At 39.5% G+C, this 26,178-nt stretch overlaps 1 protein-coding gene across 1 annotated transcript in view; it reads left to right on the top strand.

Annotated features, from left to right (window-relative positions):
* The first annotated feature begins 4,908 nt into the window (after positions 1–4,908).
* Positions 4,909–26,178, top strand: part of LOC118595154 (B-cell receptor-associated protein 29) — a 42,375-nt gene continuing 21,105 nt past the window's right edge. The window contains exons 1-6 of the mRNA XM_036205403.1: positions 4,909–5,103; positions 5,317–5,424; positions 6,916–7,016; positions 8,536–8,686; positions 10,525–10,660; positions 16,766–16,874. Coding sequence (XP_036061296.1) covers positions 5,333–5,424; positions 6,916–7,016; positions 8,536–8,686; positions 10,525–10,660; positions 16,766–16,874 — 589 coding nt within the window. The 5' untranslated portion in view covers positions 4,909–5,103; positions 5,317–5,332. The remainder of the gene's footprint in view (positions 5,104–5,316; positions 5,425–6,915; positions 7,017–8,535; positions 8,687–10,524; positions 10,661–16,765; positions 16,875–26,178) is intronic.

The raw sequence follows: 26,178 nt of genomic DNA, 5'->3' as shown, positions 1-26,178 counted from the left end.
CAGACATGGTGGCACATGTCTCTAATCCAAGCAGTCAGAAAGCTAAAGGTAAAAGATTGGGAATTCTACACCAGCAAGTTTTTGTCTCAAAGAACAAATGGAAATTTTCCCAGAATTTTAAAAATTCAGACCGGGGGCTGGAGAGATTGCTCACAGTTAAAAGCACTGGTTGCTCTTTCAGAGTACCTAGATTAGATTCCCAGCTTTCAAGTGTCTGCTCACTACTGTCTGTAACTCCAGTTCCAATGGATCCAAAACCTTCTTCAGGCCTCCTCAGGCACCAGCCAAGCTTATGGTGCACAGACAACATTCAGCCAAAGCACATAACTTTTACACTAAAATTAAAAAAAGAAAAAATCAGTTCCTATACCTTTCCTCGTGCATTCCAGTTGAGTAAATTTTGAATGGACCCAGAAGTTTAGTTTTAAAGAATCCAGGAGGTTCAAACATCCCACAGTCTCAAATCAAATACTGAAAAACCTTGCTCTGAATCTTTATGAATTGTGTGTGTGTGTGTGTGTTGTGTGTGTGCGCGCACATGCACGCCGCGCATGCATGCATGCATGCATGTGCATGCGTGTGAAAGTTTTCCTAAAGATATTCTGTTTTTAACATTTTTAAAGAAAACTTTTAATATCAAGAAGTATGACTCTTCTGTAAGTTAACAAGTATGTTTTTAATTTTTTGAAAGTTACCAAAGTAGAACAAATTGTTAGTTATTTGGCAACGCTCCTACCATGCGAGGAAATGTCACAAAACATGACAAAATCCACTAACAAGAGTTTTGTTAAGATAGGAAAGAAAGAGACAGATGTGAACAGGCCTGTGGGAAACACATGTGGTCAAGGGAGGAAGTGGAGCCGGAAAATATGGTGCCGGCTTCTAAAGGCTGGACTGCGCCTGCATAGACGGACCCATGTGGCTACTCCACGAATGCTCGTAGATCACATGGTTGCACTGTGTGCTTTACACAACCATGCAAAGCCATAGGGTCCTGGTCACACAAGACGCTTTGACCCAGAAATGACTATTTTGAACCAGAAATAGCTGGGCAGAAGTGTCTAGGTCCACCAGGCATGCCCAACCATGGGGACATGTTGTGAATTCATATCACAAATGTCTACATAAAATAAAAAAACAAGGAACTCTGGGTAGAATTATATTCAGATTGTATATTAAAATTTTAAATCAGAAAATCAGCTAGTATATTTCTTTTTTTTTTTTTTTTTTTTTTCCAAGACAGGGTTTCTCTGTGTAGCTTTGTGCCTTTCCTGGAACTCAGTTGGTAGCCCAGGTTGGCCTCAAACTTGCACCAATTCACCTTGCTCTGCCTCCCAAGTGCTGGGATTAAAAGCGTGTACCACCACTACCCGGCTCAACTAGTATATTTCTAATTGAAAATATACCTCAAAGTATTTAAGTTGTATATAACTGAATTTAATCCAGTGTTAGAACTATGGTTAGTGTAAGTCTAGGAAGCATGGGTTCTCCAACCTGTGACAACAGCTATTACAGCTTTTGAGTACCATGATTCTCAAGCCTAGGATGTTAGGATTTTCCTATCCTTGACTAATGGCCATTTGACAACTCTCTAGAACTCTACCAGCAGCCAGAGCCTGCAGTTTCAGAATCTTACAGGCTTCTGTCCAGCCGCAAAGACTCTACCATCTGTTATGTTTCCACGGTTCTTGTAACGACCCTAGTCCATGTGCCCATCTGGTCAACCATTTCTTGTTGCTGTGACTACCACCACTGGGACAGCAACTCCTTTTGATGCTGTGCTTCTGTTGCTGGCCTTGTAGCCTGTGTTTCCTGAGTATGTCAAGCCACCAGTGGCTCCTAGGCACCACTTCTGCAACTGTACTGTCTCCACAGCTGCCGCTTATTAGTTCAACCCATCCAACCATTGGTTGATACCAACAGAGGGCAAGAAGGGCTCAGGAGATAGCTATGTTGGTAAAGAGCTTATAGCACAATCAAGAGGTTGATGAGGTCCTAATGTGATCTCCAGCATCCGTGTAAAAATGCAGGTGTGGGGGGCTGGAGAGATGACTCGGTAGTTAAGAGCACTTGCTCTTACAAAGGACTTAGGTTCAGTTCTCAGCACCCACATGGCTTACAGCCATCTGTAACTTCAGTTCTAGAAGACCTGACACCCTCTTCTCTGTGGGCATCAGGCATGCATGTGGTACGCATACATTCATGTAAGCACTCACATATAAACATAAATCTTTAAAAAAAAAATCCAGTTGCCTTGGCATACTTGTGATCCCAGTGCTGGGGAGGCAGAGACAGGTCTTTGGAGCTCATTGTCTAGTCAGCCTAGCTTAATCTGCAGCCAATGATAGACTTCCTCTCAAAACAAAATCTGGACAGCTCCTAAATATTAGCACCCAAGGTTGACCTCTGGCATACACAACACAAGGCATGTGAATACACACACCATATATATATATGAGAATTATTTTCAGGGACCTCAACTTGGTTGAAACCAGGATATTCTTGGCTGTGCAAAAAAAAAAAAAAAAAAAAAAAAGCATCTCAGGGACTTAGTAGGAAGCAGTTTAGAGTTTGTTATTTTTGCGTGGGGTCTCATGTAGTCACAGGCAAGCTTCAGACTCTCTATAGAGTTGTGTATGGCCTTGAACTTCTGTCCTTCTGTTTTCACTTCCTGAGTGATAGGATTACAGCTATGTGCCATACTTAGAGAGATGGAGGCGCTGGAGATCAAAGCCAGGGTGAACACTCTACCAACTGAACCACATAGTAGCCAAAGCTAGAGTTTATCAAGAAGAGATTTGGGTTTGGTTTGGTTTTGGGTTTTGTTGTTGTTGTTTAAGTATTAGAGGTGCAATCCTTAAGACCAGAGTTCAGATCCCCAGCACCCATGTAAAATCTAATGTGGTAGTATGCCCTTGGAGTCCCAATGCCAGGGAAATTGAGTCAGGAGGATCTTAGGGTCTCCATGGCCAACCAGTCTAGATAATTAGTTAAGGCTGCATTCAGTAAGAAACCCTCTCAAAAAAGAAAGAAAGAAGGAAGGAAGGAAAGAAAGAAAGAAAGGAAGGAAGGAAGAAAGAAAGGAAGGAAGGAAAAGAAAGGAAGGAAGGAAGGAAGAAAAAGTGGGCAAGTATAGAAGACATTTGACATCCACCTCTCATATATGCAAAGAAATGTCTTAAAATTTTTAACATAGATTTAAGCACAGACATTTATAATAGACACTTAACAAAAGGGCAGTGCAAACCCAATTGTAGGCATGGGGCTGCTCAAATAAAGTGACAAGTAGTTGTCTTAACAACCTTATAGATGACTTTGATGCCTTCTGAAATTGCTATTTTTGGTAAATGAGCTCAGAGTGATTCTAAAGTTCATTGGGTGATAAGGTACAAGGAAAACAAAGGTTTTACAGTTTAGGTGAGGTCTTTTACTACAAAATTGGGAGGATTCTTTCTGAGACTTCCAGAAAATTGCAGGTTTACAGCTAGAAAAGGGAAAAGACCATACGTGGTCAGATATAGTCAGGCTTCAAGTGTGGTACACTGCCATTTCATAATCATTTAAATTTTTCTAATTAATTTTGTTACTCACAGCAAATTTTGTTAACTTTGCTGGAATTCTTGTCAGTGATATGAGACTTCTACCAGACTCCAAAGAGGCTCCTTTGCCTTCCTAGGTCATATTATTTTTTTTTATTTGTATCTTGCCCCAGTTTGTGTTACATTCCTGAGATGTTACAAATACTGAGAAAATATGTATTATTTATTTATTTGTTTGCTTGCTTGCTTGCTTATTGGTTTTTCAAGACAGGGTTTCTCTGTGTAGTTTTGTGCCTTTCCCGGATCTCACTCTGTAGTCCAGGCTGGCCTCCAACTCACAAAGATCTGCCTGCCTCTGCCTCCCGAGTGCTGGGAATAATGGCGTGCGCCACCACTATCTGGCGAAAAAAATATGTATTTTAAGTGTATTCACATATGCTGAAAACATGGAAATATTCAGAGTTTCCTATTAAATTCTTAGACTTGTTAATAAAAGGATGACAAAGCTTTTTTTCAAGGACAATTTTATTAGTTTGAATTAAAAAACTAACAGGGTAGGCAAGGAAATAGGGAAGAGGAAGAAACAAAGTTATGCCTTTTGAGTTAGGGTTCAAAAGTTAACTGCCTTGTTCAGAAATGGAAGCCCACCAGCAGTTGCAGGACAGGACAATGGCAGGGAAAGCATGCTTAGGCTTTTGGCTATCCACTAAAGAAAAACAAAACAAACAAAAGGCAGGTGTTATATTTTTCTTAATTAAAACACAGAAAAGCAAGTAAACTTAGCACTGCTACAGGACAGAAGGAAGCTCTAAAGGAGCTCATCTTGGGAAGTACAGTAAATACAGTATTTTATTAAAGGGATAATTTTCTCTCCCACCTCTTTAACACGTCTCCAAATAAATCAGATTTCTGGAAGTGGACTCTTGGCCAGCTTAAGGGAGAAGATAATAGTATGTAATGTTATAATCTTTGGAGCAGATCAGAATGCCAAGTCTCCAGCTAGAGCAGCGTTATTACGTTTTGGCCAGGTGGTATTGGCGGGGTGGGGGGAGGGCGGTAGTTGTTAGCTTTTCCTTTTTTACGTCACCAGGGAAACAGGAGGTAGAATGCAGTGTTAACCATGAGGTAGTCCGCCCTCGTTGTTTTCCAGGACCTATTTAGCTAGCTAACAGAATATGGTTAGGTAACGCCCACGCCCATCTTCCTAGCAATCCCCAAGCAGCTCCTTGAAGTTGCCTGGTTCCACCACTGGACAAGAGCAGGAAAACAGGATGCAAAACGAGTCCTGACGATGCTGCACAAACCCCCAGGCCTGGGCCTTCACTTAAATTTAATTAAACTAGGGGCCGGGAGGCGGGTTTGCGCCTTGGGGCGGCTGGCTGAATTTGAACCCAGCCCTGGCCACGGCTCCCACCACCCGGCGTCAGGCCTCGTGGAGAAGCCTGCGTCACCTCGCGTCCTGCACGCCGCGTACCAGGAAACGCGGTCGCGTCAGTGTGACCTCAGCCGGGCCGGCGCGCTCCCTGCGGCGTGTGACGTGCGCGCGCGGGGCGGTCGGCGGCCGGTAAGCCGGACGGGGCGGGGGGCCTCCCGGTGGAGCGCTGCGGGCGGCTGGGCCGGGGCGTCAGGCTGCCCCGGCGGGCGCTCAGGGCCGGAGGACCGCGGGGCCCGCCCCTGCGCGGCCGCGTCACGTGGGGACGGGCGAACTCCCAGCAGGCCCCGCGCCTCGTGGGGCCGTTCACCCGGGCTTGTGTGAAAACCGGGTCTCTCTGTTTAGGTGTGAAGAAAAAACCATGACAATCCAATGGGCGGCGGTTGCCAGCTTTCTCTATGCTGAAATAGGACTCATTTTAATCTTCTGTCTGCCCTTTATTCCTCCTCAGAGGTAGGAAACCTTCAAATCTTTAGCAGTACCAAATGTTGGAGTGGCTTCTTCAGGCTACTGCGAGTGGCGCTTTTTGTAGGGTTAGGAAGTTTTGAGAGTGCCTGCAGGGTGGCTCAGTGGGCCAAGGCGCTTGCAGCCAAGTAAGAGAATTTCAGTTTGATACCCGGAAACCACGTGGTGGAAAGGGAGTCAACTCTACAAAGTTGTGGTCTGACCTCAACACATCATGTGGGGGGCGGGAGGAAGGTGAAATAAAGAAAGAAAAAGAAAAGTTTGAGAGCCAGTTAAATATATAAAACCTAGTTTACATGTGTAAAAGTTTACCTATATATATATATATATATATATATATATATATATATATATATATATATATATATATATATATATATATATATATATACTTAAAAGGATTTTCCCTCACTTTACATATATGTCATATCTCAGTTTTTTGTTTTTTGTTTTGTATTCCCTTGGTTAAAGATATTGTTTTACTTAGAGTAGACAATAGAAGCATACCATATAAAAATAGACCTGCAGAAGCCAAATACAGTAGTAATTGCTTGTAATTGGCGCACTTTGCAGTCTGACGCAGGGGTGGCGATTTCCATGCGACCATGGGCTACATAGTGAGACTGTTTCAATAAGCAGAGAATTAAATCAAAAGACGCCTTTTCTGAGACATTGCTGTAACTAGGGAAAAAGAAATAGCGTACATTTAAAATATGACATTTTAGTTTAAGAATTTCTTTTTGAGCTGTTGAGATAGTTCAGTTGATAAAGTGCTTGGCATACAAGCTTGAGCATCTGAGTCTGATCCTGGAGCCTATGCAAAAGCCAGGGATGGTTGCATAGGTTTATAATCCCAGTGCCAGAGGCAAAAGCAGGCAGATTGTGCAGTCAGCCTCTCCTAACCAGTGAATCCCAGGGTGAGACTGTCTTAAGGAAGCTAGGAACATCTCAGATTGACCCTACTCTACAGGCATGACCCGGGCACACAAACCCATGCTCACATTTCTTTTTGAGATTTTGCTCATGTATATTTACTTCAAAAGTTATTTTCGCCATGTGGTGGTGGTATACGCCTTTAATCCTAGCATTTGGGAGGCAGAGACAGGTGGATCTCAGTGAGTTTGAGGCCAGCCTGGTCTACAAAGCAAATTCCAAGACAGCCAGGAATGTTTTACAGAGAAACCGTGTCTCAAAAAAAAAAAAAAAAAAAGTTATTTTCATTTTAGAATATATAAACCATCATACAAAAGATAATCAAATGTCTTTAATTAAAAATAATTATTTCTATTTCATGTCATGTCAGAGGACTAATAACTTTTAAAATTAAATTTCTCTAATTTTTGCCACACTAGCAAAATATTATTTCAGTATTTACGAAACATTTCAAATCCTGCTCTTGGTTTGATTGTTGTTTCTGTTGTTACTTTTTGTTTGTTTATTTGTTTGTTTTTTACCTAATCTAATTGTATTGCTTTACAGATGGCAGAAGATTTTTTCATTTAGTGTCTGGGGTAAAATTGCAAGTTTTTGGAACAAAGCTTTCCTTACTATTATAATCCTATTAATTGTCCTATTTTTAGGTAAGTACTAGATTTTTCCTTTGAATCCAGTTTAATAAATTATTTGGATTTTGATTGTTTAAGTTGATGATATTGATATATTGAAAGACAAATCATTTTATATATTGATATTAAGGTTATTTTGGTACGTATTTGGTACTATTTTATATACACAAATTTCAGGTGCAGTGATTCTTCACCTCTTTTAGTTTAGTCACTCTAAAGTATAAATGCAATGAGTGGCCTTCTTTTCAGTTGCAGTCTTTGTTATAGTAGTGCCCTGGGCACCCAGGGTCTTGGCCTGTATGCAACAAAGGAATGGAATTCCAAGATACTTAGGAAAGTATGAGTTTTCACTGAACCCTGATTGAAAAACAGCTTTGGGGGCTGCTGCAAATTTTTTTTTTAATACTAAGTGGTTATTAGGTAGTGTTGGGATTTTGCTCTCCTGATGGCATGTTATAGAGCATCTTAAAGTCTGTGGCTCAGAGGCCTGTTGTTGTAAGGATGGTTTTACTGAAGTTATCACCATTCTTGCTTCTGCATATGCTCTCTGCCTCCTTCCACAGACATCTCCAGAGTCTAGTATTGCAGCTGGTAAGCCCTAAAAACATCCATTGCCTTTCCCTTTGTCTAAAACATCTACCCCTTTGTTTAAAAAAAGTTATTAACAGTTTTTATGTAGGAATTCGTCCTTAATCTGAGAAGATGTATACTGAAATATTTAGGGGAAAGTATCACTGAGACTTTTGATTGAAAAACATAGAGCAAATATGACAAATTTCACAGTTTAAATCCATATGGTGGAAGTAAAGATGTGTACTGCATAGATTGAACATCCCTAACTGAAAATTCTAAATCTAAAAATTTGAATTCAAAGAATCCAAAACATTTTAGTACCAGCATGCTAGCCCCTTGCTCTGTGTGATAGATTACAGGCCAAACCCAAGAACAGTAAAAGACATCTGAAATTAACTCCAAGTTCACATCTATAAACTATGTATAAAATGTGAATGAGTTTCATGATTATATTTGGAAGAGTCACTCTTTGTCACTTTAGCTTTTAATACACATTGCAAAATACATTTTCCCTAGGAACCGCCTCACAACCCTCCTTATGGATTAAGTGGGTTCATTGGCAGCAACTTGGAATCTTTACCACTGTGTTTGACGTTTTATGCAAAAATGTTTTATGTTCCAGACACCATCCTTTGAAATAAAGTTGATCTTCTTTATAAATTGAGAGCATCTATTGTGAAGGGGTATAAAATTGTTAAAAACATTAAATCGAGATTTGGCAGTGAGATGATAAGTAAGCCGTAGAGGAATGATTTTAAAATACTGTAGTAGTGATCCATAAATTGCCACCACTATCCATCTTTGTGCACAGTACCCTCTCAGGTACTAAAGAGGGACATACAGAAAGAAAGCCATATCTGAAGTCGATTATTATAAAGGTTGGTAAGTTATTCTACAACTACTTGTTGTTTAAAATATTTTTACTTGAAAACCGAAAGTAACGTTCTCTCTCCTGTAATAGATGCTGTGAGAGAAGTAAGAAAGTACTCCTCCACTCAAGTCATTGAGAAGAACTCAGCCAGCAGGCCTGGTGCCTATGAGCACACACAGATGAAGCTCTTTAGGTCCCAAAGAAATCTTTATATTTCTGGATTCTCATTATTTTTTTGGCTGTAAGTAAAAATCTGTACAAGCACAGCTTTAACACTCAAACAATTCTCTTTCTGCTTTTTTTTCCCACTTACACCTTAGTTTTTTGTTGACATCTTCATGAAAGAATGCAGATGATATACTCAAATAATAAATAATTGTTGCACTGAGGAAGGCTGGGAATGGAAGACATGGCCTTACCCAGGGAAGAGCACACCAATTGGTTATCCAGTGCCAAACGTTCAGCCCTGAAAACATACATACAGGTAGCATTATACGGACTGAACAGGTTATATTTAGGAATATATATGTATATACATGCAATAACAATTAGAAAAAAGAAAAAAAAGAGAAGCCATAAATTTGAAGGAGAATAAGTATATGGAAGGATTTGGAGAGAGAAAAGGGAAAGGAGAAATGTTATAAATAAAAAGGACAAAAGTTACAACTCGTAGATCTACCTTGAATGATTTGGTTGCCAACTTTCTGGAACCTTCTCACACTGTTCTGCAATACACAGAGTGTGTTCCACTCCCACTCTTCTTCACTAGTAGTTCTTTTAAAAAACAGTTACTGAGTTTATCAGATATCTTTCTCCTCCCTCCTTTGAGTCATCATATAAGCTGTTCTTCTCCTGGACTACTCTTCCCTCCCTGCACCTTTTTTTGTTTGTTTTTCTGGTGGTTGAAGAACTGCTATTATTAGGGGTGAAGAAACACATAAATATAGCAGGCACACAGAGATAAAGGCCCTCCAAACAGCAAGGGGGCGGGGAGGGGCTTGGGAAGCTGAAGCCCTGTTTGTTTCTTTTTGAGACAGAGTCTCACTTTGTAACCATGACTGGCCTGGAGCTTGCTATGTAAAGCAGGTTGGCCTTGAACTCAGAGATCTGCCCACCTCTGCCTATCAAGTGCCAGAATTAAAGGCTAACCTGACCATACCTGGCCTTCTTTCTTTAACTTTTACTTATCCTTTAGCCCCTTTCTCCAAGAAGCTCTGTGACTGTCATTTCCTCCAAAGTAGATGGGTCTTCTGTTAAAGTTCTTATACTTTGTCTAGACTTCAACTTCAGGTGCCTTTCACAATTATAATTAAATATTGTTTATATCTCCAACTAGAGGCCCAGGGTAGTGTTACACACCTTTAATCCCAGCATTCATATGGCAGAGGCAGACAGATTTCTTGGAGTTCCTGGCCAGCCTGGTCTACAGAGCAAGGTCCAGGACAGCTAGAGCTGTTATATAGAGAAACCCTGTCTCGGGGAAAAAAAAAAAAAATTACATAAAATATCTCCATTAGAACTTAAACTTGAAGGCAAGAACTAAGTTCATTTTCAGCTGTGGCCCCAGTGCCTTAGTAAATAGCTGCTGAAAAAGATAACTGAAGAGATTAATTATAATATCTATCAATGGGGGTTACCTATAAACATGACAGTGTTCATTTTTCAGACTTAACCACCCTTACAAAATGATCTTTAAAGTGTAAATTTCAAACTAGACCAAAAGAGAGGAGGGAGAGATTGATTTTCCTGCTAGTCTTACAGTACCATCTAAAATTCTATTTTATTCCTTTAGGCTAAAGGCCTGTTGAGGAAAAGTGAATACCACTGTGTGTGAGGCCCTGGGGTGCTGCCACATCTGTGTGTTGCAATGCTTGTTGTCCAGCAGAGGATGTGAAGGAGGGAAGCACAGTGTGTTTGTACTGCCAGGCTTGGAAATGTTCTGTTTAAACATCCTCTCCACCACCATTTCTCTAGACATAGCAGGAGTCATTGGACAATGGCTATTTGTGTTAAAGTCAGAGTTCCCAATGAGTCATCTACTTATGCATTACTCTGAACTTTACTCTGTTTTTTCCTCAGAGTGTTGAGACGTCTGGTCACACTTATTACTCAGCTGGCAAAAGAAATATCAAACAAAGGAGTGCTTAAAACTCAAGCAGAAAATACCAATAAGGCTGCCAAGAAATTCATGGAAGAGAATGAAAAACTAAAATTGGTATTTTTCTTTATAGAAAATTATTTAAATGCTGTTAATGTTCACAAGGAGTATTGTACTATTTTTAGCATCAAAAGTAGCATTTTCATAATTTATCAGCAGAAAGTGGCACAAACCATAGCATTGTTCTGTGATTACATTTATTTATTTATTTACTTACTTACTTACTTACTTACTTACTTAGAATTTCTGAGAAACACTTTGTAGATGAGGCTGGGCTTGAACTGGGAGATCTGCCTGACTCTGTCCCCTGAGTGCTGGGATTAAAAGTGTGTGCCACCACTGCCCAGATGATTACTATTCTTTAGGGTTGCTTGCTCCCACACTTTCCCTCAATATAAACTAATACCAGTGGCCCCGTTTCTGTGATTCCAGGAGGAAACATTATTGGAGCACACATTTTTTAATAGTTTTTGGTAATTAAATTTTTTCTTTAACAAATTCATACATGTCTGTAGTGCATTCTATTTACTCTCCTTCCCTGTCCCCTTATCCCTTTCCACCCTTATCAACTCTCCTCTCCCTACAGCCGCCCCCCCAAGTCCTCTTTCCACATTCCTATCTTTTGTTTTGCTTTGTAGTGCCCTGGGTTTAACTAAAGCCTTTTGTGACCATGGTTTTAGAACTAGCCATTGTAGCTTGGTGGGCTCCCCAGTGCATATACAGCTAGTGACTCCCTCTCTTCCAGAATCTCTCAGTAGTCAGTAGTTCAGCAGGGATGGATGGGCCCCATGACCATCCATGACTGACTGTTGATAAGGGCCCAATGAAAGTAACCACAGCTGCTGTGAGTTTAAGATTACAGTGGCTGTATCATACCCAGAATATGGCCATTCTTAGAATACAAATTTGAAGTCCTCTATTACCATTAATTTTATTTCATAACTTGAATTAAAGCTTTATAATTCTCTGCTTACATTTCTCTTTCAGTTAAAGTATGATTTGTTGTGTATGAAGTAGTGAGAGATTATTGAGACAACATTGATGATTTCTCATAATTTTTAAAGTCTTTTTACAAATCTTATGCTGCTTATGTCTTCTGATATCCAGGGAATATATATGTCTGTCAAATATTGAGGTTTGCCCTATTGACAAAAAATAGAAAAATGAAACACGAAATTAATTTGATTTTTAAAATCTGATGATCTCATAGATTCAGTGTTTTCAGTTCATACAAATTCCCTGAGTTTTAGTGTATCCAATTCTTAGAAAAAAGATTCACTGGAACTTTTAATAAATGAAACACATTTTCTTGAGGAAAGTGTTTTTAGAATCATACATTAAGATTATTTCTCAAAGCCAGGTGTGGTGTGCACACCTTTATTCCCAGCACTCAGGAAACAGGCAGGAGGATGTCTGTGAGTTCGAGGCCAGCCTGGTCAACAGAGTGAATTCCAAGACAGCCAGAACTACATAGAGTAACTCCATCTTGAAAACAACAACAACAACAAAAAGATTCAAATATAGTCTTCACATTATACCAAGTTAATGTCATGTTCAGCAGTAGAAAGAGAAAATTCTGAGCTCAGTCTTGAAGCTCAGCCTTTATTAAAAAAAAAAAAAAAAAAAAAGGACTGCAAGTCCTACTTTCCATGGTTGTAAGCCAGCCAGGCAGCTATCATATGGACAATAGGAAGAGTTCTGTGACCTCGTAAATTAGGCAAAATTAGGCAAAACTCATTATCACCTACTCAAAACTTCTGTTTTGCTTTTTATGGTATTTGCCTCACTTACATTGTAACAAAAAAGGTAAAGACCTCTTTTCATAGAAAGATAATTTTAAAAATGCATCTTTATGAATAGGTTATTAGCATCTTTTATGGAAACAGCATGTTAAAAACAGTTTACTTTTTTTTTGTCCTTGTTTTTAAAAATTTATTATCATGTATGCATGATGTGTGGAGAGGGTATGTGTGCCACAGTACAACGCTTGGGAATTGGTTCTCCCTGTCTATCTTCACATGAGTTACAGGGGTTGAACACAGGTCACCAGACTCACACAGCCAAATGCTTTTACCCACTGAGCCATCTCACCAACCTTTGTTCTGTTTTGAAAAAGCATTGATCCATTGATGTCTTCTATACTTCCTCTTAAAGTAATATTCTCTAGAAATCAAGATGTAGGTATGATCTATATCAAAAAGCTAGTAGTAAGTACTTTTTGCTTTTTTTACAGGAGAGATGTTTGTTTCAGTAGGACAATTTCATTTTGTACTTTAATGTTTGCTTGATTGTCTACCTTTTGATCTCATTTCACAATGGTAAAATCAAAACCTTATATATGTTGATTAAATTCAAAAGCCCAGCTTTGTATCTATGAGAAGACTTTCATCTATCTCTATTGCTTTGAAATTGTGCACATCATCTTAGAGTAGTTATAACTATTGTTGAGGCACACACACACCCTTTTAGTGCAGACAGTATTTTTACAGAGTTTTTGATAAACATAACTCTTCACATATGCAACATAACCAGTGGAATTAATTTAGTCTTGTCCGTCAGAGCATCACTTCCTCAAGAGAACTTTGGAACTCTTCTTTTGGAATTAATTTCAAAGCCAGTCACTCATGGTAGGAAATTTATTACCTGCTTGCTGGTTCCTGGGCCTCCCACAGTTTCATCTTTTTTTCTGGTTTTCTGCTTGCTGTATAGCTCCAACCCAGTCAGCGGTCCTAGATCATCAGATATGCTATACCAAAGCTAGTATGTAGTGAGAAGGAAATTTGTGAACTGGATAAATCCTGTCAATACTCAGAGTATAACTAATAGACTGATAAAGTGATCAATAAAAGCCATTGGTGAAAATATAAAAAATGCTTTTATGTGGGCTTTAAAATATTAGTGAAAGAATGAAAAAATTGCTAAAAATACTTCTTTATTCTGTATACGAAGAATATTATCTAGCAGAAAACATACAATCTTGAGATTCAGAAACTTTCAACTGGGTGCTAATTTCAGCACTTCAGTAACTGGCAGTGTGACCTAGGGCAACTCTCCTCATAGGTTCTGAATTTCAAGGTTCTGTGGCTTTAAATAATAGTTAATGCTATGCCAAATATTACTTCAGGTGCTTCACAGTAAGATATTAACTCTTAATTCTTGAACAATCCCATGAGGTTTGTATTGTCTGCGTTTTATAGCTGAGAAAACTGGGAAAGAAAGGGTAATAGTAAAAATAAATGATATAGCTACAGGAAGTTTGAAGCATGCAGTCTTACTGTAGTACCCACATTTACAACCACATATTATGTCCCCTCAACTACTATAATGTTCTATAAAAATGGTGCCTCTTTGGTGCCCAAGGTCCATTTCTCTTCTGATAATTCAGTCAAAGTTAACTTTTGTTTTTGTTTCAAGGCAGATTCTCTTTAAGTAGCTAGAGCTGGTCTTGAAATCACAATATTCAGGTTGGAGAGATGACTCAGAGGTTAAGAGCACTTGCTACTGGATTTTCCACAGTACCCTGGATTTAGTTCCCAGCACCTACACAGTGGCTTACAGCTATCTGTAACTCTAGTTCCAGGGCATCTGATGACCACTACTGACCTCCATGGGCACCAGGCACAGATGATACACAGATACACATAAAAATAAATACAACTTTAAAAAGAGAAATAAAGAAATCAAAATTCTCCTGCCTCAGCTTGTTATCCAAATACTGGTAATTCAGATGTGTGCTTTCATGCCTTGCTATCAGTTAATTTTAACTGAACTGCTTTAAAATAGCAGCATGGAGCTCTACTTCTCACTGACCTTTACTTCCACCAGCTTCTGAGGTGGATGAGAGTTGGGGGCTAGTAAAGACATGTGTTCCTCCTGTGGCTGGGAGCTGTCGAGTTGCAGACTCCAGAGCTCTTGGTCTTTCTCCAACATGAAATTAGGGATAATAAATTTGAGCAGTTTTACAGGTGCAGTAATGAAAGCTTATTTACAAGACTGCCACAAATCAGCTTTTCCAAGTCGGTGGCATAAATAATTCAAGCAGTCACTGTAAACATTCCTGCAGCTCAGTGGTTCTTTTCTAATTTTGATAATCACCCCAGTGCAGTAATCCTCTTCAGTGAGCTTAAGTTTTTAAATCTGCTCTGACTTTACAAATGTAGCTCTTCTTTTCTAGGGTAAAATTGTTTTGAACTTGAAGTAAGCAACAAATTGAAAGAGGCTTAAGGAATTCTCATCCTGCTTTTTCAGACAAGATTTTTGATTCTAAAAGGTCTGATGCTCTCTCCGATTCAGAGTATGCTCCGAGGCTCTGCTCTCTTAAAAGCTATTTAAGAGAGATAGTATGTTCACTGGAGCTTTAATCCCTCCTTGGAGCTGCCTACTCCTGTCCTACTCCAACATGGTGGTGCCATGTTTGTGCTTATTCCAGCTTTGTGCTCCTGCTTTTCCTTTCTACCAAGTGAAAGTTACCAAAGAAAGAGTATAGACCATGGTTCTCTTACATTTTATCTCTTACAGTATCTTTCATGCTAAAATGTTGGCATCCACTCATTGCTCACTAGATTTTCTGAGTTTTGTCAGTTAAATGTATCCCTCTAATGTAGAAATTCTTAAACTATCATGTTTTCCTTACCATGGAAGCCACCAGAATTAAGCTGCTGCCACTATGTTTAGTCTACTGGCCCATGTGTACAAATACATAAATTTATTTTCTATTTATCTTGTGTGTGTTGAGAAGAGGGATACTAGTCCATGTGCATGTGTGTACACATGAGCATAGAGGTCAACCTCAGGTGTCATTCTTCAGGTACTGTTCACTTTGTTTTTTGAGATGAGATCTCTGGTTGGCCCTTAAGCTCTTGGATTCAGCTAGGCTGATTGGCCAAGAAGCCTCAGGATTTCTCCTGTCTCTGTCTCCCCAGTGTTCGGATTGTAGTAGGCAGGCTTCACCAGGCCTACCTGGTTTCTTTTTGTGGATTCTGGGGATCAGAGTCAGTGTGATAACTACTTTATTAACTGAGCTATTTCATTTTTATTTTGTATGTATGTATATATTTATTCATTTATTTACTTTTTGTTTTTTCAATACAGGGTTTCTCTGTGTAGATTTGGTGACTGTCCTGGATCTCGCTCTGTAGACCAGGCTGGCCTCAAACTCAAAGAGATCCTTCTGGCTCTGCCTCCCGAGTCCTGGGGCCACCACCGCCTGGCTCATTTTTATTTTTAAAATATAATTTATCTTTCTTTGTAACTTAAATATTTTATGTTTTTATGTTTCTTTTAATTTACTTCTAGTTTCTAGTAACAGTGATGATTTCTATGTATGCATGCAAGTTAGGAAATTTTTATTCTATGTTTACTGTCAGTTATTTTACTGTTTAGATTTTTATTGTTTTACCTAGAAAAGACAAGCTACAATCATTGTTATATCCAGAATTGATTTTGAAATATAAAGAGCAATTTAAATGATCAATGATATTAAAGATTAATTTGTTACTGCTTAATGAAAACCAGAATTTTCCTACCTTACAGAGCACCTTGCCATTTTCCATTTAACCATCTTCATCCTGGCAACATTATACTCTTATATATTTCTATGTGTAAAAGTAGTCTTGAGTAGACAAGACAGTGCAATTATAGCATGATGATTTGTACAACTAATATCAAACATTAAATGTATATCACATCTTTAACTGAGGAAAGCAGTCACATTGACTTAATTTTGAAAGCATAATTATAATTTTAGCCCAATCAGAAATTCTTACTTTGATTTCAGAAACATCATCCATAATAATAACAAATCATTTTAAGAATATTTTTAAATTATGTGTTTGTGTGTGTGTGTGTGTGGTTTTATGCATATGAGGGTAGTTGCCCACAGAAGTCAGAAGCATTGGAGCTAGATTTATAGGGGGTTGAACCAAACTCAGGTCCTCTGGAAAAGCAGTATATCTTCTTAACAGCTGAGCTGTCTCTCCAGCTCCACAATATCAATGTGTGTTTGCTTGCTATATCAGGTTTCTATTAGCAAAAGCACTTTATAAAAAAATTATTAAATACTTAAGAAGTCAAATTAATAAAAACCAATCATTTTAATTTATTCCAAAAAAATCTAACTGTTGCAATATAAGCTTATTTCTTCCTATAACTCTTTTATGACAGGTACTAAAAAACCATGGCAAAGATGAAGAAAACATTTTGGAAACTGAAAATAAAAAACTAGTAGAAGACCAGGAAAAATTGAAAACTGAACTGAAGAAGGCTTCAGATGGTGAGTTTGTGTGCATGTGAAAAGGGGAAGGACTAGCAGATATTGTATGCTGTCACATATGCCTCACTGTTTTACCTTAAACAAAACTAATGGCTAATGCCTTCAGGCCAAGCACTAATAATGACCTATTTATAAATTTCTGTTCTAATATGAGATTAAAACATTGTGCCAAGAGAAACATGTTCTGTTATGCAGAAAAACAGGTAGGTGTTTCAGATCTGTGTTGTAAATACAAATGTCCTTACCTCAGCGAAAGAGCTGTGAGCTTGAAAACTTTCTTGTAAGCATATTTTTATAAAATGAGTCATGTTTTTTTGTCATCATGTATTTCTTTATAGAAATAATCACAAAGAGACAGCCTTGGGTCTGGTAATACATATCTTATCTTAAGCCCTTGTATTTCCAACACACTAAATTTAAATTTTTAAGAATTTTTTGAAACAGGCTGAAAGTAAGTATCAATCTGGAATATCAACTGAGAAATTGAGGCTTTGTGCCAAAGTACATTGCATTGTAAGTTCCAAGTGCATCCTAAATCTAAGTCCATGAACTGTTTCTGCACTTAAAAAGTTCTGATTCTTCTTAGTCATACTTGCTACATATATAATAAAGTATATACCCCAGATCCACGGTCGTTCTAAAAACCTCTTTGAATATGTGTAGCTTGACCCTGGCAATGTGTTGCATGAGGAGACAGTTAATGCTTGATGTTGGCCAGACACAAGGAAATTTATTAAGTATTCATGGTTAAAATTAAGGTGATGATCAGTGCATAGGTCTTCTCCAATTTTAGATATCTTCAAATACTTTACATGAAGGTAAAATGGATTCATTGACTAAAGACCAACTTGAAATCATTGCGTTTAGGTTTAAGTTGCTCTCAGCATATTAGAAGTTCTCTGAAATATAACTTGTTATTTTAAATATCTATTTACATTATTTGGATAGGATTTATTTTATGAAAGTATATTTGGATTTTAAATTGAAATTCCAAAGATAAAAGCTAATTCTATAAATAAAAACTCAGATTAGGACATTTCATGTGATAAAAATTCTTTAGTCACTTTAGTATTTCTTTTACTTACTTTTTTTATGTGTGTGGGTGTCTTGCCTGCATATATGTCTGTGCCCATGTATGTGTGCCTGGTGTCCTCAGAGGCCAGAACTCAGGGCATCAGATCCCCTGGAAATGGAGTTACAGACAATTGTGAGCTGCCATGTAGGTACTATGAACTGAACCCAAGTCCTCTGGAAAAGCAGCCAGTGTTCTTAAACATAGACATCTCATTAACCTCGACAATTTCTTATTTAAATTTAAATGGTAAAATAAAAACAGCAGACAAAGGTAGTTTAGAATTAGTGAATTAAAAATTTAAAGTACCCCTCTAAAGAAGGTTATTTGGTATAGCCACAAACTCAAATGTCTTGTTATAATTTAGTATTGTTACATTTACTGTAATTCCAAAAGATTTAAACATTGTCAAGAAATTTTACATAGAAATTAATTTAGTAGTCACCTATTCTCTGCAGTGGTGGTTCTATCTTTTTTGTTTGTTTAATTTATACAATGTTGGTGTTAATCCTTTTAGAGAATGTAAGGATTTCAAAAGTGTATTTAATTAGTAAAAATACAGTTACAAAATCTTTTTTTAATATCTGACAAGGATCTCTTTTGTGAGTATATAATATAAAATTTAAAGAAATGAAAGCAGAGAATGTAACTCAGTTCATATAGTGTTTGCGTAACATGTACAGTAACCTGTATTCATTCACTAACACTTTGTAAACCAGCCGTGGTTCACCCATAACAAGACATTGATGTAAAAGGGATCAGAAGTTCAAGGTCATCTTAACCTACAGAATAGGTTTCAGACCAGTGTTTACAGCATAAAACTGTCTCAAAAAAATTTTTTTAAAGGATTTCAGTCAGTAAAATGCTTGTCAAGCAAGGAAGAGAATTTGAAGCTGGGCGTGGTGTTGCATGCCTTAAATCCCAGCACTTGGGAGGCAAAGGCAGGCAGATCTCTGAGTTTGAGGCCAACAAGGTCTACAGTTCCCGGATAAACAGAGCTACATGTGAGATTACATCTTGAAAACAAACAAACAAAGGATGAGGCCTGAGTCAGTACCCAGCAGCCATGTGCAAGGCACAAGGCAACAATCAGTTGTCACGGCTCTAGGAAAGCAAAGACTGGAGGGTCTCGGGGCCTGCTGGGTAGCGAGTCTAGAGTCATCAGTGAGCACCAGGTTCAGTGAAGAGAAAATACCTAGTGTTGACCGCTTGGCTTCCATGTGCACACACCTACTGATGCACATACAGGTAAGTAAGTAAGTACGTAAATAAATGTAAAAAAGACAAGGAGATCTGGCAAGATGGCTCAGCAGTGAAAATATTTGCTGCTGCCACTAAGATGGATCCCCAAGACCCAGAGTAAAAGATGAGGACCAGTTCCATCAGGTTGTCCTGTGACTTCCACATCTATGCTTATGTGTGTGCTCTTCTCTCTCTCTCCCACTCTCTTTTTCTCTGTCTCTCTCCCCCTCCTTCCCTCCTTCCCTCCTTCCCTTCTCCCTCTCCCACATTAAATAAAAATAAATGAATATAATATTTTTCAAAGGTGAGAATTGAGAGTATTCTTATTCCTCTCCAGTCAATTTAGTTCCTTCTTCTTTGCCTTTTAAAATTTATATTTCAGAGATATTTTGAACTTTTACTTAATCATGACATAAATCAAAGCTTAACATTACTTCAGAATTTAATAGAAAACTTGGGTGTTTGGAGAAAATGAACTCTAATAATATAGATATTGTGTTTATAATCTGATATGCAGTCCTGCTTGTGTTTGAAATGTTAGACTGGCTACTTATAGAGGGGTCAGGGGTGAAGTCAGAGAGGACTTTACCTGTCTGAGTGTGTCCTGTTTGGCTCCTTCAAGAGGTGTAATATTTTATGAACACATTCCATTAACCTGAAGTCCTTTTTAGGTGACAGTCTTAATGACCTTGAGAAACTCAAAAGTTCTGTTTCCAGAGATGTTTCTTTGGCTTTTTTCTTCACTTATACCAGACAAATCATGCAGACAAGACTAAGAAATTGTGTCAGTTGATAGAAAAAGTTTTGTGATTTTAACAATACAGTGTTTGACATACAAATTCATCAAATGCTCGTTTATTTCTAGAAATTCAAGATATTAGGATGGCATTGCTTGAGAGCTTTTCAGAATGATCTTCTAGGTTTGAAACCCAAATAAAAGCAATGTCATTTTTATTTTATAGTATGTTTTCCAAAGGAATTTTTTTTAATTTTGTGCTTCTGTGATCCACCCTAAGGATTTTCTCCATATTTTATTAGTGAAAATAAAGTATTACAGACAAAGGTTTGCTTAAGTGAATATTAGCACCAAATTTGAAAAGCATTCTTTAGGCAGTTATTTAGAACACTCTGCCAGAGGCTGGAGATATGGCTCAGCAGTTAAGAGCACTTGTTCTTACAGAGGACCAGAGTTTGATTCCTAGCATCCACATGGTGGCTCACAATTATGTGTAATTCCAGTTCCAAGGGACCCAGTGCCCTTTTCTAACATCTACCCAGGGCTATGCACTTGCTAGGCAAGCTCTCTACCACTGAGCTAAATCCCCAATGCCAAACTTTTTTTTCCTTTTGGTTTTTTTGAGACAGGGTTTATTTGTATAGCTTTGGAGCCTATCCTGGAACTCGCTCTATAGACCCAGATGTCCTCAAACTCACAGAGACACGCCTGCCTCTGCCTCCCAAGCACTGAGATTAAAGGTGTGGGCCAGCACTGCCCTGCCTTATGATAATTTTTTTTAAGACAGCATCTATGTAGCGAAAGCTGGTCTATAATTCCTGATCCTCATGCCCCAACCCTCCCAAGTCCTGGGGATGCAGCTATGAGCCACTATGCCTTACAGACTTAGTCTTTCACCTACATTTGTACCAAAGCCACCATCTTGTTTTTAAATTGTCAGTGTTGTAAACAGTGTGTTGGTACTGGCTTTAGTCTTTCTTTATTACCTTTCAATGAGATTTTATTATCTGAATAAGGAAAGATGTGCCTTTTTCCTAAAAATTCACATGTCTGGAAGTTTTTGCTTCTTTGACATACTCTTTTATGAGCTGGAAGAAGTTCCTACTCAGAACAGTATAATGGTAGAGCCTCTGCCTAGTATGTGTGAGAATCTTTGTTAATTTGTATATTAACACGTATACACATAAATATCAAAATATATGTAGTTTATAAATATAGTCATTTATTTGAATATAGCAATAAACAATATATAATTCATAGTATATTAACTTTTTTAAGGCCTCAGGCTCTATATAGCATGATCTTGAACCTCTGACCTTCTGCTTCTACCTCCCCAGTATTGGTATTATAGATGTGTACCACCAACCCCACATTTTTGGTGCTTGGAATCAAACACAGAGTTTCATGTATTCTAGGCAAGCATTCTCAACTCCACTGTGCTATCTCTCCAGCCCTAATAATAGTTTTTTAAAGTGATGATAACCTATAACTAATCCTTTTAGTTAGGTAAGCAATGCATTTATTAATTCATCTCTATATTACCTTATTAATAGTTTTTAAAGTGTGATACCCTATAACTGAAATCCTTTTAGTTAGGTAAGCAATGCATTTATTAATTCATCTCTATATTATTATCTCCACATATGGTTGATGTTATTGTTAAACTACGAAATGAGTCTTGCTTTCTATAAGATTACATTCTTAGGACAAATATATAATGAGAACATTTTTATTCTGTTTGTTTCCATTTTACATTCCAACTCAACTACATTTTCCTTTTCTGTGAACTCTTTACCTGTTCCCAACATCTATAACTGTTTTAAGTGTCTCCAGATTACTAGAAGTAACTATGGAGAAGATAGTAACTTAAAAAGAATGTTTATATATATATATATATATATATATATGTGTGTGTGTGTGTGTGTGTGTGTGTGTGTGTGTGTGTGTATTTGTGTATTTGTGTGATTGACACTACTAGCAAGTAAAATTATCTATACCAAGGAAATATGCTACAGGCTGCAGGAATATGAAATAAAGATTCAGCTGTATATGGTAAAACTATACCTAGAAGGATCAAGGAATTCTTACCGAGGAAAAAGCCAAATCTCAAGAAGTATTTAGAGTTATTTGGCTTTTAATATATCAGCTGTTTCCTGTCATGAATTTCTTGTGCACTCTCTTTGTTAGTTATTTGGCGCTCATACCCTGCAAGGAAACGTTGTTAGTTATTTAGCGGCGCTCTTACCCCGCGAGGAACACGTTCCAAACACGAAAATCCACAGAAGAGCTGTTTATTAATAGAGGATAGAGGTGACAGGCCTGTGTGAAGCACACACGTGAGTGAGGAGAGGAGAGAAGAGAAGAAGAGGAGAGAGACCTGTGCAAAATGGCGCCGGCTTTTTAAAGAGTGAGCCGCGCATGCGAACAGGACCGCATGTGGCTACTCGACGCATGCGTATAGATTACATAGCCGCCGGCTTTACGCAACCCTGTAAAGCCACGGAGTCCTAGACACGCGAGATGTTCTGACCTGGAAATGGCTATTTTGAACCGGAAATAATTACGCAGTCCACCGGGCAAGCCCAACCGTGTGGAATGTTGTAATTTTCTATCATTCCCAACTCATTTGTTCTTAAAAAAAAAGAAAAAAAATGTAGATGGATGGGTATGGGGCACTGTTTCTCTCAAAGACAGCTTCAGGCTGAATGGTGGACGTCGATTGGTCCTTGAAAGGAAATGGGGAGGCTGGCTCCTGAGGTCCTGGGATGAAGTCCTGCAGCTGTGTCCATCCTTCATGGTGTGGCTGGTCCTGGGATGAAGTTCTGTCATGCCTTCTTCTGCAGCTGTCCATCCTTCATGGTGTGGCTGGGAACCTTCTGTCTGACAGGACACTGGTGACATAAAAAGCTTAGAGAAAAGACTCATTTTATTTTTGGAGTTGACATTTATCTGAGGTAGATCTGGCCTGTCTGGATGGACACATATTAAAAAGGTGGCTGTGATGTTTTAGTACTCTGCTTGATTTTTACCTGAGACAAGCATTATTTAAGGTAGTTTATTTAAGGCACCTGTTTGTTTTGTTAATTTAGCATTTACACAGGTGATCAGTTGCTGAGTATTGAATAGTGATAGACTGTTATAACCTTACCGCCTGGATATTTTGATGGTCCCTTTTGCCTCCGTCCCTGTGTGGCCCTAGTTGGGAAAGGGGTGATACCTTATTCCTCTGGAATTGGTGACAGGCAGTGGATCCTGGTGTCCTCTGGAGCTTGAGAGTGGAAGAGAACTTACTTTTTGGAATTAGGGACAAGGCAAAGATCAGGGCCCTGTCTGTATGCACATGAAAAACACAGGCAGCAACTTTAAAGTGAGACAATGAGCTCTTAGTTGGAAATCTTTCTCATTAAGTAACTCTGAAAGTACAATTAAATCTGGTGAGGTAAGTAAGGCTGTCCTCTGTTCCCGACAATAGAAAGGAGGAGTGACATCCTAAAACTCCCAGGACTGAGTCAATGGCTCTGGTGTCCAGAAGGAAAGAAACTGATCGCTTCCCTGCTGAGTTCTGGGTTCCCTGCTGTGTTTGTAGCCAAGCCTAGGTTTACTGGAGGTCTTAGCTTGATGTACCCATGCATCTTGGTGCCTGGGGGCAGTCAGCTGACTGGTTGTCTTTCTAGCAGCACAAGGACAAGACTGTTGATGGGCAGCGTATTCGCTAGCCTGTGGCCTTTTTCACTTAAAACAGGGACCCAACAGCTTTTGGGAGTCAGGGAGTGCCAGCATTTGGCAATTTTGTTTTCAGGCTTCTATCTCTTCCCTGGCACACCTTAAACACCACAGATGACTCTTTTGCCCATGGGGTCAGGAGCCTTGTTCTCCAGATACTTAACTTTTAGCCAAGAACAAGAGACAGATTTTACTCTATGTCCTGAATTTTTCCTGACAATTGGTGACTTAAGACAGCTTTTGGAAGATCTGCCAGTAGGCAGGCTGTAAACCGATCCTTTGGAAGACTTGCCTGAGGCTATAAGCTGATTTTTTTTTTTTGGCTTAGGAGCCATCCTGATTATTGTAAACTTAATTGTTTAGATCTCAGCTGCTTTTAGACCCGTCTGTACTTCCCAAGGCAGTTTGAGAATGAGTGGGTGGAGTTAAGGTGAGTTAGGGCGAGTCTTAGAAACCGCCCAAGCCTGCATATTTGAGCCCGCCCACCAACAGCTTGGAAGTCAGACAGATAAGGTTACACGTGGCAGAAGCCTTAGTGGGAAAGTAAAGAAAGGGTTTAGAGCTTTAGCAGAAAGCTTGGAGATGAAGCAACTCTTATTTTCCCGTTCGCTGGCTGAAGTACCTGCCACACTGTTATGCGGTCAGGTTTACCGGTACCCGCCCCATCCGCCAATGTAAGTGGGTGGTATCTGCCCTTTGTCCCTTGGCTGTAGCTGAGTGAAAAATAAAAAATGAAATAAAACAAACCAGGATCAGACTTCAACTCAGGCGTCCCGAGAATGAAGTAAGATCTAAGATCAGCTCAAGTCCCCCCCACCCCTTGTCAAGGGATGGGAAGAGCTGCGACTGCGCTGCTGTTGGTCCACCTGGTAGACCCCAGAGGACATTTTTGCTCCTTCTCGTTGGGAGCAAAAATGTGCCTGCCATTGCCAGCACAACCTGAGGACAACCCCTGGGATTGTCCGTAGCAAACCTATAGCTCAGATTTCAGCCATTAGAACAGCAGACTCACTGTGAAAAATCATGGCTGTATCAATAGTGGAAAGCTGTGCTTCTCATGGCTGGCCACACCACCTGCGGCGGCCAGCTGGAGGTGCGTGCTGATTGGCGGAAGAATCACAAGCCATGGTTACCTTTCTAGAGCTTTATTGAGAGAGAGAAAGCTCAGATAAAGAGCAACTCTTTCCACTTGCCTGTTCGCTGGCCAGAATTAGATAACTCCCGTAAAAGATTGGGATTTTTTGTTATTTTTAAAGCATACTTGGGCCATCTCTCATTACAGAGACGGATAAGCTTAGGAATCTTTAAGCAAGAAGACAGCCTAAGGGAGAGCTAGGACTGATGGAGTTGGAAGCCATATTTCCCATGTCTGCAGCTGAGAGGCAGAAAAATAAAAATTTTAAAAAATAGAAGTGATCCGGAGCTAAGACCTCACAGAGGCCTGAGGGATCTCGGGCACAAGCTGCCTTATCAGCTCATCAGCTGATAAGCAGGGGGGGGGGGGGGGGGTTGTGAAACATGGACTCCCCAGGAGCCCTTAACGCCCAGCTGCCCCGTCGTCGGCACGAAGAAAGTGCCGGTTTCACACAGCCCCAGGACGCACCTGACGGTGGTGGTCCTATCACGAAAAATATCTCAAGCTGCAGACGTGGGAGGTGGCTGGAAATTTGGGCCTGCGATGGGGGCCAACCATAGCCAGTGGAGACCGTGGCCAGAGGTTCCCCCGGTTTCAAGAATAACCAGTGAGGCGCCAGACGCTGAACGGTCATTCTCATGGAGTCATGAAACAGTTCACACTAGCCAAAAAGGGGATAACTCACCAATCAGTAGCGGTGTTGCATGCGGATTTGTGCGACCAGGCAAATGAAGAGTGATCTGTCGTGAATGGAGCAGAGTTCCCGGATTGTGTAGCGCAGAGTTTCCGTCCAGGTTCTCGGGTTTCCAGGCCCAGAGCGCCTGGAAGCACCCGTTCCCTCACAGCACCAATGTTAGTTACAAATCCACGACAAATCCACAGAAGAGTTTTTATTAAGATAGGAGAGAAAGAGACAGATGTGAACAGGCCTGTGGGAAACACACGTGGTCCAGAGAAAGGGTGAGAGAGACCGGTGCAAAAGTGGCGCCAGCTTATAAAGGGTGGGCATGCGTACAGGAACTTATGTGGCTACTCCACGCATGCGCATAGATCACATGGCTGCTTGTGCGCGCTTTATGCAACCATGCAAAGCCACAGAGTCCTAGTCACGTGAGATGTTTTGACCCAGAAATGGCTATTTTGAACCGGAAATAACTAGGCGGAAGTGACTGGGTCCGCCAGGCATGCCCAACCGTGGGGGCATGTTGTGACTTCATATCACTCATAATTTGCCCAAGAACTTTTATCAGTGTGGATGGATCATTTCTTGGGCATATGCATTTAAAGTAATTGGATAAGGTCACATAGACAAGGCTTTCAGCCTGCAGGCTTCCAGCTCCCTTTTTAGCATTTGAACTGGATATCTGCCTTCTTCAAATATCCCCTTTAGCAAGCA

The sequence above is a fragment of the Onychomys torridus genome, chromosome 14 (genome assembly GCF_903995425.1).
Source record: "Onychomys torridus chromosome 14, mOncTor1.1, whole genome shotgun sequence".
Classification (NCBI taxonomy): Eukaryota; Metazoa; Chordata; class Mammalia; order Rodentia; family Cricetidae; genus Onychomys; species Onychomys torridus.
The sequence above is the reverse complement of the archived record's forward strand: the minus strand, read 5'-3'. Positions and strand labels throughout refer to the sequence as shown.